The sequence below is a fragment of the Neoarius graeffei genome, chromosome 22 (assembly GCF_027579695.1).
Source record: "Neoarius graeffei isolate fNeoGra1 chromosome 22, fNeoGra1.pri, whole genome shotgun sequence".
Classification (NCBI taxonomy): Eukaryota; Metazoa; Chordata; class Actinopteri; order Siluriformes; family Ariidae; genus Neoarius; species Neoarius graeffei.
In genome coordinates this window covers 6,248,026-6,265,966 of record NC_083590.1, presented here as the reverse complement: position 1 = coordinate 6,265,966, position 17,941 = coordinate 6,248,026, and the positions used below count along the sequence as shown (strand labels likewise).

General features: G+C 42.9%; 1 protein-coding gene across 1 annotated transcript in view; it reads left to right on the top strand.

Annotated features, from left to right (window-relative positions):
* Positions 1–17,466, top strand: part of LOC132870569 (retinal cone rhodopsin-sensitive cGMP 3',5'-cyclic phosphodiesterase subunit gamma-like) — a 33,634-nt gene extending 16,168 nt beyond the window's left edge. Inside the window, exons 2-4 of the mRNA XM_060904259.1 lie at positions 16,423–16,569; positions 16,652–16,692; positions 17,096–17,466. Coding sequence (XP_060760242.1) covers positions 16,424–16,569; positions 16,652–16,692; positions 17,096–17,172 — 264 coding nt within the window. The 5' untranslated portion in view covers position 16,423 and the 3' untranslated portion in view covers positions 17,173–17,466. The remainder of the gene's footprint in view (positions 1–16,422; positions 16,570–16,651; positions 16,693–17,095) is intronic.
* The last annotated feature ends 475 nt before the right edge of the window (positions 17,467–17,941 follow it).

Sequence of the window (17,941 nt, the reverse complement as noted above, 5' to 3'; positions counted from 1 at the left end):
TGGAGTGGAGGCCACCTCCGGCCCCAGCTCCACCTTCTCCGGGACTACCGACGCCAACGCCACGGGGACCCCCTCATTCCAGTGTTTTAAAAGGTTGAGGTGGTAGATTTGTGATGCCTTGCCCCTACCCATTTGCCTCACCTCATAGTCGACAGCCCCGACTCACTGTGTGACCTTGAAGGGCCCTTGCCACTTGGCGACTAATTTGGAGCTCGACGTGGGCAATAATACAAGCACTTTGTCTCCCGGCGTGAACTCTCTAAGGCGCGTGCCCCTGTCATACAGCCGGATTTGATGTTCTTGTGCCTGCCGCAAATTTTCCTGGGTTAGTTGCGTGAGGGTGTGGAGTTTTGCATGCAAGTCGAGAACCTACTGGATTTCGTTTTTGCTAGGTGAAGGTCCCTCCTCCCAATTTTCCCGTAGCACGTCCAGAATGCCACGCAGCTTACACCCATATAATAATTCAAATGGAGAAAACCCTGTGGAGGCTTGTGGGACCTCTTGTACTGCAAATAACTGGGGCTCGAGCCACTTATCCCAATTGCATGCATCTTCACTTACGAATTTCCGGATTATGTTCTTGAGTGTTTGGTTAAATCGCTCTACTAAGCCATCCATTTGTGGGTGATAGACACTGGTGCGGATAGACTTAATCCCTAATAACCCATACAGTTCATGCAGTGTGTGTGACATAAATGAAGTGCCTTGGTTTGTCAGCATTTTTTTTGGAATCCTGACCCGGGAGATAAAGTGGAAGAGCGCTTCCCCAATACTGTGTGCTGAGATATTGCGGAGAGGCACTGCTTCTGGATATCGCGTTGCATAGTACACAAGAACCAAAATAAAGCGATATCCCCGTGCTGACCGATCTAATGGCCCAATGAGATCCATCCCAATTCGCTCAAATGGGGTCTCAATTAGAGGGAGAGGGCGCAATGGCGCTTTTGGAGTGGCCGTGGGATTTACTAATTGGCATTCACGGCATGCCGCACACCACTGACGGACATCCCCGTGAATCCCTGGCCAATAGAACCGGGCCATTATTTGGGCTAGTGTTTTATCTTGCCCTAAGTGTCCAGCCATGGGATTAAAGTGAGCTGCATGGAGTTCCCTACGAGTTCCCTACAGCTCTTTGGGATTAACAATTGGATTATTTGTTCACTAGTTTGAGTGTCCTGCGTCACTCAGTACAATAATGGCAAAATAAGGGAAGGCCAGTGCCACGCTTGGCTGAAGAGTTTGACAATCAATTACTCTCACTTGGTCAAATGCATGCTGCAGAGTCTCATCTCACGACTACTCTAAAGGGAAATCCCCAAGGGAATGCCCGAGAGAGGGAGGAGGAGCTGGCTGCTCCTCACTCTGACACGGTGTTGATGTAGACGGCTCTGTGACAGCTTCTCCAGTCCATGCCACACCGGGATCTTCCCATGACCTACTAGTGCAGGACCCACTATGTGTTAAATATTCCATCAGCTTTTTAAACCCTGGCCCATCAGTACCCCAAATCAACGAGTGGGTGAGATGAGGACTAACAGCTGCCTTTACTCTATGCATTTGGCCCCGGAATAGAATACGGACAGACACTAAGGGATAATTGTGAACATCCCTGTGCACACACAACACTTTCACTGCTTGTGTTCTCCCCAGTGCCTCACCTTGCACCAGGCATTGGTGAATTGAGGTCTGATTACAACTGGAATCCACCAAAGCGTGATATGTATCCCCTTGAACACTTACTGGTATGCGATATGTTCCAGCCCAATCAGGGGCGGTTTCTGGCACGTTGGGGATCTGGATTACAGCTCCCACGTCCCTTGCGGAGCTCCGACTCTGGAGATACTCCGATTCCCTGTTGCGCCACCACAACAGTCCAGGCTTTCCCTCTGCACTGGTGTTATGGGTGTCACTCACCTGAGAAGGAGACAACACAGACATGGAAGAGGGAGATGGGAGGACACCACGGGTGTGACGGGCCGGCTGGGGAGGAGCCGGCCGCCGCCTCTGTGGCAGGGGAATGGGGTGGGGAGGGGGACGAGAGATGGGGGGAAGAGAGAGAGAGAAGAGAAGCAACGGGAGGCGCCTCATCTGCCTGCCATCGGAGCCGCCTCCAGATGGTCCTCCACCAGCTCGACAGCTCGTTCCAGTGACGCCGGGCGATGACACTGGACCCAACCCACCGTTCTTTCCGGAAGTCGAGAGATAAACTGTTCCGGTGCCACCAGATCGATGATCTCGTCTTCCGCCCTCAGCCACCACCGGCAGGTGTCCCGGAGTTGCTGGCCAAATGCAAACAGCCGGGTGACCTCCTCTAATGCCAGCGTCCGGAAGTGCTGGTGATGATGTTCCGGGGAGCGGCCGACCCGCTGCAGGATGGCTTTCCTCAGGTCAGCATACACCAGTTGGCTGTCAGCAGGGAGCTGCTGTGCTGTGAGCTGTGCCTCACCAGTCAGGAGCGGGGGGAGGCGCGCCGTGCGCTGCTCCAGCAGCCACCCCCACGCCTCGGCTGCTTGCTTGAAGAGGGTGAGGAATGCTTCCGGATCATCCTGCGGGCCCATCTTCATGAGGGTGCTGGCTGCAGTGGTCAACGCCTCGCTGATGTGAACAGGTGCCGGAATGCCTGGCGATCTTCCTGCTGCGCCAGCAGGAAGGCTTTGAAGCGTTGCTCTTGTTCCTTTCGGAGGGTGATCAGAGCTTGATGCTGGTTCTGCTGGGTGGTAGCGAGGGCAAGGATGAGCTCTTCAAATGGGGAGGACTCCATGGGGTGGTTCCCTTCTGTGCTCCCAGGTTTTGGCGCCACTGTAGCAGTTCCTGATGTGGGTGGCGCACAGAAGCACGGCAGGCGAGAGTTGATGGTCACACACAAACACTTTATTTCACTTATTTCAGCTTTCACTCGCTCACTCAACATGCACACATGCGTTGTGGTTGGGAGGGAGCCCCTTTTCTCTGCTCTCTCCCTCCTTTTATGCTCCATCCCTGTAACAAACACACACGCGCACACATTAATTGACAGCAGGTGGAATGACTTAGCCACTTACCTTCCCCGACCCCCATTCACAGACTGCTGCTTGGCCACGCCCCTGCTGCCACATAAGCATTTGTGGGTTTTTTATTTATTTATTTTTTAAAAAAGTTTTTATTGTTTGCATGTAGGAAAGCTTCCTCCATTATCATGATAATTTAGGGAAGCGATACGGAGAGTTGCCGTTTATACAACGGCAACTGTAGTTACCTGGTGATTTCTGGTTTCGCTTCCCTAAACATTTTAATTGCTGATAGACGTTATATGTAGACACAGATGACCAACACTCATTACTACCATCAGTCGCCAGTAAAGTGGAAAAGTATTGAATGAAGAGTAATGGTAGTAACGACTGTTGGTAACCTGCCTCTAAAATGTGTAGTAGGGGATGGAAGCAATTTAACACCATCTACATGTTTGCCGTGCTCTGATTTTCTTTTATTGACCAGGAAAATAATAGATGTATATTGGGGAAAGGTTTTTGATGTAAAAACTGCTCTGGGTGTTGCCAGGTTTCCAACGCTGAAACAACTTTTTACTGCTTTGCTGTGCCTCCCACAGAGCGATGCAGATAGTGAGAGGGCTTTTTCATTGGTTAGGAAAATTCATACTGAGTACAGAAAAAATATAGCTGCAGACACATTAACTGCACATCTGTAAATTAAAATGAAGTGTGATGAGGAGCTACATGCTACCCAAGCAGTGATATTATAGCTCGTGCCAAATCTGCAACATCTTTGCACAACAAAGAACACTCCAAAAAGGAATAAGATTTAAATTCTTGTTATAAATTACTGGGAAGATTTTCAATTTAACTTCATAATTTATTAATATTTTCACTTATCCTTGTTTACATAATATATTTGATGTGGTTCAGTCATCTTTAGTTGGATCAAACACTGCTTGTGGTGTCAACACTTTTTTTCTCAAATGGAACTTTTACTAACCTTCATTTACTGTTTGACATGATTATATATAATTTATTACATGTAACCTACTATTAATTAACATCCCTACTTACTACTGCTGTTATATTTCAAGTAATTTTCTTTGGTGGAATGTAATATTGTTGATGTCAATACTTGTCAAATAGAACTTTGTGTAATTTTTGTGAACTATTTAATATTAATACATTTTATTTGCAAAATTTACATCAATAATTCTGGTATTACTGATGCAATGTATATTAAATAATTAAGTTTATAGTTCAGTCATTCTCTTTAGTAGATAATTGTTTACTTGACTGTACATATAGTCCTTTTTAATTCAGTTGTTTTCTCTGGGATCTAAAATTCTTTTTATTCAGTACATGCTTATTTGATCCCTTTAACTTGATGCAGTGTGATAAATATGCTTATTACAATAGGAGTGTATAATATGGAATAAAACAATCAGTGCTTTGGATTATATATTGGAATTTTTTCTCGTGTATAAGGGCTCATGGGTGTATGTAAGGGGAAAGTACAGATTTTGTAAGGGCTTGGGGAACTAAAGGTTCACTTGTATGCTAAATTCTCTGCTATTTTTTCCTGCTTCACCATGACCCAATACAAGATACTATGTAATGCATCACATGGTGGGCTTTCCCCATTCAAGCAAAGCATTGTGGGATACAAATTTGAAACAGGAGAGAAAAATGGAGGACGTGAGTGTGCGAATGAAATGTGAAAGAGTGACTACAGTAATGGAAAGCGAGAAGAAAAGACATTATGATCTATACAAAGGAAAGGAAACAGGACCAAACTAATAAATATCGGCGCTCAGCGAGCACCTTGGTGTGATCAGCTGTTCGTTTAGCGACAGAATGATGGAACTGTCAGTGCACGCTCAAAGGGAAACCTGTAGATGGCAGTAATGCAACACTGTGGATGCCAGCTGCCGTAAAACCCAAAAGAAGAAGAAGAAGGTAAACCTGTGCATGCGCACACGGACTTCCTCTGTCTGCTTGACTCCACGAAGCGAGCGATTTCATGCACATTATTTGCTTTAATCCCCTCAAATTAAATAACTTCCCAGCCACAGAATGGCCTGATATTTTGTGAGATATTACAGAAATAAACAGATATCACAATCACCACATTTCAGAGGGCACTAAATTTCACCTGTTTTATGAAATCAAAAGGCCGTCTAGCTTTAAAAATGCCCCCCCCAACCACACACACTATCTCTCTGTGCTTCGCTGAGCTCAGAAACTTCTAGAAGCAATTGCAGTAAGTGAGCGGATGAAGTGTGTAAAACTGTAATCTTGTGTATAGCATTAGCATTACTTACACACACACACACACACACACACACACACACACACACACACACACACCAGCATCCAATAGAATCCAATTCCCCTCTCTGGTGGATAGGGGATGAGTGTGACGGAGGAGAAGAGGACATTTGTTTGGCTCTGAGAGCTCATGATGAGAAAAGAAGGATTGAGGGATCAGAGGTCGCCTATAAAAGAGACAGACTGAGGATCTCGTATTATTATACACCACACACACACACACACACACAGTGCTGTCTTCCTGTTACTTCCACACACACACAAACAGTGAGAGGAGCATCGCAACAGGTAAGACAAACATTTATACCTGAAATAATACAAACCCAAACCAGAAAAAATTGGGACGGTGTGTTGAAATTAAAATTAATACTGAAAACAATGGATGGCACGGTGGCGTAGTGGTTAGTGCTGTTGCCTCACAGCAAGAAGGTCCGGGTTCGAGCCCCGTGGCTGGCGAGGGCCTTTCTGTGTGGAGTTTGCATGTTCTCCCCGTGTCCGCGTGGGTTTCCTCTGGGTGCTCTGGTTTCCCCCACAGTCCAAAGACATGCAGGTTAGGTTAACTGGTGACTCTAAATTGACCGTAGGTGTGAATGTGAGTGTGAATGGTTGTCTATGTGTCAGCCCTGTGATGACCTGGTGACTTGTCCAGGGTGTACCCTGCCTTTCACCCATAGTCAGCTGGGATAGGCTCCAGCTTGCCTGCGACCCTGTAGAACAGGATAAAGCGGCTAGAGATAATGAGATGAGATGAGACTGAAAACAATGATTTGTCAATAATCTTTGACCTGTATTGCACTCCAAACAATACAAAAGCACATTATTTGATGTTTTACCTCATGAATTTTGTTTTTTAAAATAAACAGATTTCAATTTTAATTCTTGTAATGCATTTGAAAAAAAGTTGTTACAGTAAAGTATTTCCCACTTTATAATGTTTATAATGTTCCCGTTCCTTCTCACAACACTTCAAAGATATTTATGGACTGAAGACTCCAAGTGATGAAGTGTTTCAGGTGTTATTTTTGTCCCGTTCTTCCTGTAAACAGGTCTTAAGGTGTGAAAAAGTTCAGGGTCGTCACTGTCATATTTATCATTTCTAAATTCTCCACACATTCTCTATTGGGGACAGAGGGGACACACCTTCTTCCACAACCACGCCTTTGTAACATGAGCAGAATGTGATTTTGCATCGTCTTGTTGAAATCTCCCTGGAAAAGACGTCGTCATGAAGGCAGCAGATGTTGCTCCAAAATCTCAGTGCACTTTTCTGCATTAATGCTCCATCACAGAAGTGTAAGTTACCTTTGCCAAGGGCACTGACCCAACCCCATACCATGACACACCCTGGCTTTTGGACTTGTTCCTGCTAACAGTCTGGATAGTCCTTTTCCTCTTCAGAGCACACAGCGTCCATTTCTTACAAAGAAGACCTGGAACACTGATTCGTCTGACCACAATACCCATTCCCACTGTGTGATGGTCCATCCCAGATGCCTCCAAGCCCAGAGAAGTTGACGGTGTTTCTGGACACAGTTAACATAAGGCTTCCTTTTTGAACAGTAAAGTTTTAACTGGTGTTTGTGGATGTAACTCTGTATTGTAGCTTGATAAAGGTCTTCCAAAGTAATCCTGAGCCATTTGGTTCTATCAGGTGTAGATGAATGATGGTTCTTGATGCCATCTTCGGGATTGGAGATCACAGGGGTTCAGATTAGGCTTGAGCCCTTTACACACTGAAATTCGTCCAGATACCTTGAATGGTTTCATGATATTCAGGAACGTAGAGGGTGAAATATGCAAATCCCTTCCAATCTTTCTTTGAGGAACATTGTTTTAAAAATTTCAATAATTTCCTCATGCATTTGTTGCATTTGTTTAATAAGATCCTAGAGAATGAGAAAATGCCAAATGAATGGAGAAAGAGTGTGCTTGTCCCAATATGCAAGAATAAGGGAGATGTACAGAGCTGCAGTAATTACAGAGGGATAAAATTGATGAGCCACACCATGAAGCTATGGGAAAGGGTATTGGAGGCGAGATTGAGAAGAGAGGTAGCAATCTGTGAACAGCAGTACGGGTTTATGCTAAGGAAGAGCACGTCAGATGCAATTTTTGCTTTAAGAATGTTAATGGAGAAGTACAGGGAAGGCCAGAGAAAGCTACATTGTGTGTTTGTAGACCTGGAGAAGGCATACGATAGAGTGCTGAGAGATGAGTTATGGTACTGTATGAGAAAGTGTGGAGTGAATGAGAAGTATATTAGAGTGGTGCAAGACATGTATGAGAACAGTGAAACAGCAGTGAGGTGTGCAGTTGGAACGACTGAATGGTTCAAGGTGAAGGTGGGACTTCATCAAGGATCTGCTTTGAGTCCTTTCTTGTTTGCTATAGTGATGGATAGCTTGACGGATGAAGTAAGGCAAGAGTCACCATGGAACATGATGTTTGTGGGTGATATTGTGATATGTGGTGAAAGTAGAAAGGAGATTGAGTTGGGTTTGGAGAGATGGAGGTATGCATTGGAACGAAGAGGAATGAAGGTGAGCAGGAGCAAAACAGAATACATGTGCATCAATGAGAATGGGAATGAGAATGTAGTGAAGATGCAAGGAGCAGACATAAAGAAAGTTGGTGAATTCAAGTACCTGGGGTCAACTGTGCAGGAAAATGGGGGCTGCGATAGTGAGGTGAGAAAGAGAGTGCAGGCAAGGTGGAGCAGCTGGAGAAGGATTTCGGGAGTCATTTGTGATAGGAAAGTTCCAGTAAAAGTGTAAAGTAAGATGTATAAGACAGTAGTGAGACCAGCTGTGATGTATGGATTGGAGACCGTACCCTTAACGAAGAGACAGGAGGCAAAGTTGGAGGTGGCAGAGGTGAGGATGTTAAGGTTTGCGATGGGAGTGACAAGATTGGACAGGATAAGGAACGAGCACATCAGAGGGACAGCACATGTGGAGAGCTTGGGAATTAAGCTAAGAGAGATGAGACTGAGATGGTACGGGCACATCCTGAGAAGAGATGCAGAGCATGTTGGAAGGAGAATGTTGAGGATGGAGCTGCCAGGCACACAAAAATGAGGAAGGCCAAAGAGGAGATACATGGATGTGGTGAGAGAGGACATGAAAGTGGCAGGTGTGGTAGAGAAGGATGCGGAAGACAGGGAGCAATGGAGACGAAAGATCCGCTGTGGTGACCCCTAATCGGGAGCAACCAAAAGAAGAAGAAGATTTGTTAATAAACTGGAGATCCTCGGCCCATCTTTACTCCTCAAAGACTCGACCTTTCCTGGATACTGATTTTGTACCAAATCATGATTACAGTCACCTGTTGACATCACCTGTTTCACATCACATCATTATTTAATAGTTTTACCTCATTACTCGCCCTAAATTTCCACGTCCCAACTTTTTTTGGAATGTGTTGCAGGTCTGAAATGCAGGAATGGATGGATAACAAATGAAATGAACTCGATCAACAAAACATGAAATATCTTGGGTTCATTCTGTCTGCAGTGAAATACAAGTCAAAGTCAATTTACAAATCACTGCTTTGTTTTTTTTATTTGCATTTTCCACGCCGTCCCAACTTTTTCTGAATTGCGGTTGTAAAATACATAACTATTTAATAATTTTAAAGCATACATTTCCAAACACTTATATACTTGCTTGCTGCACTTGGCTTTAGCATTTGGTTTTAAATTAAAATAAATAAATGAATAAATAAATAAATAAATAAAACTACACACAGATGAATATGGTGGTCTGTGACTTTTGTAAATTAAATTTAATTCTATATTAGACTCAGAAATTGATGATATAATTGATTCTAACTGTATAAATTAGAAAGATCAAGGAACTCTTCATCAAGTTTTTTCAAGTCATTCACTTTACTGACCACTGACCACACACACACACACACACACACACACACACAAAAGTAATGACTGTAAAATTTGTGTTATCAGGCGTATTTTGTCAAGCTGTGTATTAAGAGTTGTGGTGTACATCTATATTCAGTGTGTGTGTGTGTGTGTGTGTGTTAGATCAGTGCAAAGATTAAAGTTGCACAACAGGACAGTGACCTGTGACTCACCACTAATCTTATTGAGATAAAGAGTTTAAGGAGATCAGGATTTAAGATGCTTTTATAAATCAATAAAAATAGGAAGTGAGTTTGTGTGAGTCATATGTAACGTGTTATTATAACATCAATCAACTTTATATTATTCCGAATTAATGGTGAATTTGTTTTCATTTTAATTTATTTAAAATGAAACTAATGCCTGTTGCAAAAATTACTGACTCTTGATGACTCGTGATTTATCACGCGCCCCCCCACACCACCACCAAACTCAAATAAAAACTGATGCTTTCTATTTACACAGAAAGGAACGAGTGCAAGGAGGAACAAAAACCAAAACTTAGATGCAAGTTAGGGCTTGCTCATTAGGGATAAATACATTTATTTGAGATACATTAATCAGTTCATATGTTTAAAATCTTTATTTTTCTCTAAAGCTGCTTTGCAACAGGGTCTATTGTTAAAAGCACTATACAAATAAACTGACTTGACTATTTATTTCGAAACAGTCCAGATTTAGTCCAGATAAACTGATCATGCTGTCTGTATGGGATGGACAGAATGATTATCTCCCCTGTCAATCAAACTGACACTAACCAATCGTGTTCATGTGCAGTTACCATTTTCTTCCATGTGTTCAGCTGCCGAGCATGAGCAGCCGTTAGAAAACACGATGTCTGGATGAACATGACTCTGAAGAAGCACGGGTTAGACTTCACCCTCCCTGGTCGGTAACAATCGCCTGTTAGGGGAGAGCCGGCTAGTTAGTGGAAATTGGGTTTAAAAAAATACTCATACTATCCAAAACCATAAACAGGAAAACAGGCAAAAGGTCACGTTTACATGCACAAACTATTCAGTTTTTGCCCTTATTCTGAAAAAACAAATCATCCTAAACTGTTTACATGACTAATGAAAATGAACTTTCCACTAATAATCTTGTTCATATGTAACCTTTCAGACTCCGACTGTCTATTTGGTTTGTGTACGACACAGAGTTGATGTTGTAGTCAAGTCATTAAACCTCAAGTCCGAGTCCAGTTTCGAGTCCCCAGTGTTCAAGTCTGAGTCAAGCCCAAGTCATTACAAAGTTTTTGAGTCGAGTCTGAGTCAACTCCACGATTGATCCAAGTCAAGTCCAAGTTGAGTCCAACACTCCAACTGCACCAAGATGGTGTCTGTTTGAGCCCCATTAACATGAGTTTGTTCCTGAACATGCCATATGAACAGGTGAATGTCCTTGTCTTTATCAGGGAGTGTGAAGTATTCTGTCAGAGATGGTTGGGAGACGGATGTAAGTGCAGAAGGTGTGTTTATTAATACAAGCGAAGACGGTAAACAATCCAGAACGGCAAGCAGTTCTGGATTGTTGTAAAACAGTGAAACAGACAATAAGTCAAGCAAGGCACAAACAGGCTATCATAGACTCGGCAGAATCAAAGATGAGAAACAGGAAATCAGGGATCAGGAAACCAAGCAAGTAAATAAGGCTTGGTAACGTGTCAGCAACGCAACTCAATACTTCGTAAAGTAAGTGCATTTTCACAGTTTTTATATCGGTGTGCTGATTGCACCTTAATCCTGTGCAGATGCGAGTCGTTTACAGCGCGTGTGCGAGAGTCTGTTTGGCGTGCATGCTGTCCGCATCACGCCCGAGAATCTATCTGATGCACAAACCAAGGCGCGCAGGTGTGACAATCTTGCATGGAATTAGTACAAAATTAATGTAGATGTAAATATCTTATGCCAAATTATTATGGCATGTTACAAAAATAAAGAAAAAAATCTGAATCCTTGTCTCCAATTTCCGAGTCTGAATGCAGTTAATGCACGAGTCCGAGTCACCAGTGCTCAAGTCCAAGTCGACTCCCAAGTCCTTAAAATTAGGGCACAAGTCGGACTCAAGTCTGAGTCCTAGACTCAAGTACTACAAGCCTGGAACAAGGTAAGAGGCCTTGTGTTGCAAACTGCCATTAAAACCCCAATTGAGACTCATAATCTGAATACGCTGTATATATGTCCAAAGAACACTCCTAAAACCTGAACAATATCAGCATATCCCCATCACACACATCTTCATCTGAAAATGCTAAATTCAGAATAAGGCCAAATTTGGAATATTCAAATGGAATATGCTGTTTACATGACCCGTATCAAATTCCAAACATTATCATATTGGGAATAATAATGGAAAATTTTGATGATCAAATGCTTGCCCTAGATGGTTCTGAGATTCAACGTGTTGATGACTTCCTGTACCAAGGCAGCTATATAAGCACAGTGCATAATGTTGATACCAGTATTGGAAAGGCATGGGGAGCGCTCAACTCTTTTGCTAAAGTATGGGTCTCTCCGATCAAGAAAGCAACGAAGATGAGGCTATTCAAGGCATCACTTGCGACCATGCTACATTCTCTACTGTTCTGATTCATGGACACTAAGATAAACTGTCATGAAGAGAGTCGATGGCACATACATTTACACGCTGAGAAAAGTCCAAAACGTTTCTTGGAAGGCACATATCACAAACAAAGCACTTTACGGGTCAAATCCTTGCCTTTCTGACACCATAAGTGGCCGGTAGCTCACCTTAGCTGGGACGTGTCAGGACAGAATGAACCTGCTGGTAGAGTTCTGCTATGGACCCCAGATGTGTGTAGATGAGTAGGGTGACCAAACATCACCTTGAAGAAAGTCCTTGACAATGACACTGGTTTGGAGGGAATAGAACTTCATATGGCTATGTTGGACAGGGTGAGCTGGAGGAAGAACTTCGTCATGTCACAGGCTTCTGTTGGATGCGATTAAATAAGTATGGAATATTAGTGTGCATGTAAACGTACTGAATGATGCAGGTAAGCTTAACTGACTGGGTCGGTGGTCATAGACTGGTGTAATAAAGAAAAACAAAAATAATAATCATTCATTCTGGGGTCCAAGATGCCCCAGCACTGCTCCTACACCTGTTAATTTCTTATCTCTTGGCACTGATAACTTCTTGACAGTTTTGTATAGTGTAGGAGAAGTACAACACTGAGTATGACCTCATAACACCAGGAGACCAGTAATGTACTGATTGTGTAGGAAAGAGGGGTTTTAGTGATCAACACAGCTTAATCCATATAAATTGATGGTAAACTTAGGAAGAGAAATTTAGAATGCTGACAATTGCATGGTGTAAGTACAGTTAAGACTGCACAAGCAGGATGGGGGCATGGGCCCTCACCACCACCACCATCATATCTGCTATTTTTCTTTACATCACAGTGCTGTTGAATAAGATAAGATAAGGGACGGCACGGTGATGTAGTGGATAGCACTGTCACCTCACAGCAAGAAGGTCCTGGGTTCAAGCCCAGCGGCCGGCGAGGGCCTTTCTGTGTGGAGTTTGCATGTTCTCCCCGTGTCCGCATGGGTTTCCTCCGGGTGCTCCAGTTTCCCCCACAGTCCAAAGACATGCAGGTTAGGTTAACTGGTGACTCTAAATTGACCGTAGGTGTGAATGTGAGTGTGAATGGTTGTCTGTGTCTATGTGTCAGCCCTGTGATGACCTGGTGACTTGTCCAGAGTGTACCCCGTCTTTCGCCCGTAGTCAGCTGGGATAGGCTCCAGCTTGCCTGTGACCCTGTAGAACAGGATAAGCGGCTACAGATAATGGATGGAAGATAAGATAAGATAGCCTTTTATTATCCCACAAGGGGAAATTTACATTGTTACAGCAGCAAAATATATAAAGAGAATAAATAGGTGATAGGTCGAATAATAATGATAATAATAATGAGACCGTCAATGACGGTGTAGCTCACTTCTGCCCCGTCTAGTCCAGAAAGGCCGATCTAAAGTGGGCCACCTTGTGCAATAAACATTGCAAGGTATAAACACTATATACAAGCTATATATAGAAATGATATCCACCCTAGGAATACCAACCTATTTACCAGAAAGAATTCAAAACGGTGAGGAATTGACTGAGAAGAAGCGATTTTTGTTGAACTGCTCATTAAGGCTTAATTAGTCCATAACTTCATTAATAATTGTAATGAAGCAAATCTGGGTAGAAGTTATATGCACCCTAGGTACCCCTACCTTCATGCCAGAAAGAATCAAAATGGGTGAAGAATTGAGGGAGAAGAAGCGATTTGTGTGGAAACTTCTCGTTAGGGATTGATTACTCCATATCTTCATTATTGATTGCAATTATGCAAATTTGGGTAGAAGCTATATGCACCCCAGGGAGACCTACCTTCCTGCCAAAAAGGATAAAAATCGTTGAAGAATTGAGAGACAAGAAGCGATTTTTGTGAAATATGGATGACGCCGGATGGACACTGGATAACACATGGTGGCATAAACTCATCACCTGTCAGCCAGATGAGCTAATAAGTTCAACTTATATAGCACTTTTCTCACACCCAAGGTCGGATTACAATTACAAAAAAAAAAAACAGTCCACCAAAAGAGGGTCAAGATGTAATTCCAATGGTGTAGCTGCCCACAGTCACACCAAAAGGCAAATGAGGGTATGTCCCACACTGCCTGCACAGCCACCACGATGCCACCAGGCAACATTGCTCGGAACACTGCGCCATGGATCCAGAAAGCGAGCACAGAGGCACTGCCGCACAGAGCACTGGATAACCCCGATGTTAAAGAGAGCAATGAGCTCACTGCAGTCCATAGTGAAGAGCACAGACATCACCCAAGGCAGACAAGGCCTGAAGGAAACTGACACCCAAAACTGGGTCTGGAGCTACGCCACAACTGACAGACAAAACATTCAAACAAAGAACAAACACCAAACCATACAATCACAAAAAGAAAAACACAGGAGAAAAAAAAGAAAAAGAAAAAGCTCAGGTGAGAAGCAGCAGCCAAAATGCACACAGCGTCCTCTCAACCAGAAATGGAAATAAGGAAACTTAATTATCTTAATATCAATGTACTGACTATTCAAGTGCAAGTCAACTTTATTATCAATAATGCCATATGTGCAGGACATACAGAGAATTGAAATTGCATTTCCCTCTTATCCGTGGTGCAAACAGTAATAAACATGAAATATAAAATATAGGTAAAAGATATAAACTTAAAAAAGGTATATATATACACACACAAGCTAAAGCTATCTAAGAAAAGACAGTGGCAATCCAGAAAGTATAAATATGGCAAATGTGGCAGTGTGAACAGAATTAATGATATAAATTTAAATGTGATGAATGACAATATAAACAGAATGAGCAAAAGGAACAGCAGTCTGACAGTATAGTAGGGCAATATAGCACGATATAAACCACACACACACACAGAGGGGGGCGGGTCCTCTAGTAACCACAAGAGTTTGATTCCCCACATGCATCTGTATTGCAGCATGTTTCACCAGACTGCAATAGGTACCATTTTTACAATGGTCTTTGGTATGACCCAGCCACAAGTAGAACTCACGATCTCCCAATCAAGAGGCAGAGACACTAACCACTAGGCCAGGTCATGGTATTGCCAGGAGCTGGCTCCATCTAAAGAAAGATTCTGTATGATTAACACCATAAAAACCAGCTACAAAATTTTCACATAGCTGATCAGCAGACATGCAAGGGTATATTACTTACACTCAGTGCTTCAAGCAGTTTAGCTAAGACTTGATGATGATGATGATGATGATGATGTGAACATCTTTCCATCCAGTGATGCTCCAAAAAAGCATCAGAGACAACAAGGTAACTTAAGGTTTCGGTCCCAATGGGAAAGTCATACCCAGTCTTTGGGTTGCAGCTTGGTTTGTTGGTCTTCTGCTTATGACATCTTGGTAGATACATTTATGGAGTTTCCTTCCTCACTCCTCTACAGCTGAGATGGCTCTTTGTGTGGAGTATCAAGACAACAATGGGAACTGATACCCCAAAGTACATTGAAATGGGGTGAGTCTTGTTGAAGAATGCCCTAACATGTTCTCAGCATGGTATGAAGTGAGAATTTTAGTGATTGTGGTAATGACATCTGAGGAATCTCCTCTGGTCCACCTCATCTTCATGAGATGAAGGTACCATGATTACCAGCTTTCCATACTTAGGACTTTCCTTAACTAAGAGGCTAATCAAGGGACTCAATCCCTGACAGTGTCTCCTGGGAAGCCATAGCAGTTAAACACTTGGTTTTACAAAGATCTGAGCTAGCTGAAATGCAGTTGGCTGAGAACTTAAAAGCATTAGCATTGTTTATTACAATCAGTATAGTGACATTTACCTCAGATATTGTAAATCAAGTGAAATATGAGACCAAGGATTGACCAAGACTGAGGTCTGTAGTAGCAGCTCACTCACACAGACTTTAAAAATGTGTGTAATCATTGATATCATGAAGGTTTGAGGAGGACTGTGTTTCTGTAACACTGATGGAAGGAGTCTCCAGTGTCAGTACTTTGTAACAGTCAGACGTAAGGCTGTAAATAACTTTTCCAACATCTTCAGGACAGAGACGTTTACACTTTGTTTTCTCACTAACATGACAAGCTGCGTATTTTTTGTCTTATTAACTACAAGACAGAAAAGAGAGACTGGTGAAAGGAACAACTGTTTACAGCTGCTATAACGTCAGTGACAACAGGAACAAACTAGTTTCTCTGAAGTTCAACAACATTGCCATACTTTTTAATAATTTACAGTTTGCTCATAATTTAATAAATAAAAAAAATTGTCATGGCTGGTGTGCTGTTTGAGAAAAATAATCAACTTCAGGGTGGTAACGTTAACTTCACTTCATCCCACCATCCCATCACTCAGAGTTTCACTGGAACAGATGGAAATGTGAAATATATCGAGTAAAAACACAGGGGTGTGACGCTTCCACTAAAAGCTAGAATAATCTACAGTAATCCAGTAAACGACATCTGCTGGCTCCTTCGACCAGCCTACACACACACACACACACACACACACACACACACACAAATCTTAATTCCTAGATTAGTGTGTAATCCAGATTAGTGTCTAACTCACATTAAAGGTCAGGAAGCAGCAGAGACTAAAACATCTCTCTCTCTCAGAATGAACTCCGCGCCCCCTGCAGGAAGTGCTTTATCAACTCCAGCCAGCGGAGTAGGCCCAACTACACCGAAAAAGGGCCCACCCAAATTCAAACAGAGACAAACACGCACATTTAAGAGCAAGGCGCCTAAACCTGGCCAGAAAGGGTGAGTTTCACACACACACACACCGAAATTAGTGCTGTAGAGTGGTGTGTGTTTACTCACAGCCTTCTGATTTTTGTTTTAGGTTTGGTGATGATATTCCAGGAATGGAGGGCCTTGGCACAGGTGTGTATTGTTATTTATGTCACACACACTTTTTTTTTTACATTGTTACCTGTATATAAACTGGTTTTAACTGTATATTCTTGTTTTCTATCTACTCCCTTCTCTTTTGTTCTCTCTGTTTTTCTTTCTTTTCCTCTCATTTTTCATTGCCCTTCACTCTTCATTTGGTCCCACCTACTTTTATTTGCTCCTCCCATCAAAAATGTATCCTCTCCTTTTCTGTTTCTGACTTTCCTATTTCCTCCATCTATTCTCCATTGTTTCCTCTGTATTTGCTTGTTTTTTTTCTCTTTATCCATCTTGACTCACTGCTCTGCTCTTTCATGATTTCTTCTTCTCTTTTCTATCTTGGCCCCACCTCATTTACCCCGCCCACTGTCTCTCTGCCCCGCCCCTCACTCAGATTTCACAGTTGTGTGCCCCTGGGAGGCCTTTGGTGACATGGAGCTCAGCGACCTTGCCAAATATGGCATTATTTAAACCCCGCCTCTCTTATGTTCTCTCTGCCTTTGTCTCCACCCCTTTCTAATAGACACCACACCCCCTTTCTGATAAAAGAGACTGATATTGATGTATACATCTGAACATGTGAATTTGTATTAGATTATTATTATTATTATATTTTTTACTCTTGGTTATGATAAATCTATCATCCTTCCCACTCTGCCCCCCCCATGTCACAGTAATAATGAATGCAATAGCAGTAATGCTCTCCCCCATGTGTGGATGTGTATAATATAAATAACATAGCGTACAAATATTCTGTTTCTGTTTCTCTGCTGTTCATCTTCACTCATGCAGAACAAATATGATTATTTGTTTTGAATTATGTGGAGTAGAATGAAGTAAAAGTGAATATTTTCAATAAAATTGTCTGTTTCATTATCTCATCTCATTATCTGTAGCCGCTTTATCCTGTTCTCCAGGGTCGCAGGCAAGCTGGAGCCTATCCCAGCTGACTACAGGCGAAAGACGGGGTACACCCTGGACAAGTCGCCAGGTCATCACAGGGCTGACACATAGACACAGACAACCATTCACACCTACGGTCAATTTAGAGTCACCAGTTAACATAACCTGTATGTCTTTGGACTGTGGGGGAAACCGGAGCACCCGGAGGAAACCCATGCGGACACGGGGAGAACATGCAAACTCCGCACAGAAAGGCCCTCGCCGGCCACGGGGCTCGAACCCGGACCTTCTTGCTGTGAGGCAACAGCGCTAACCACTACACCACCGTGCCGCTGTG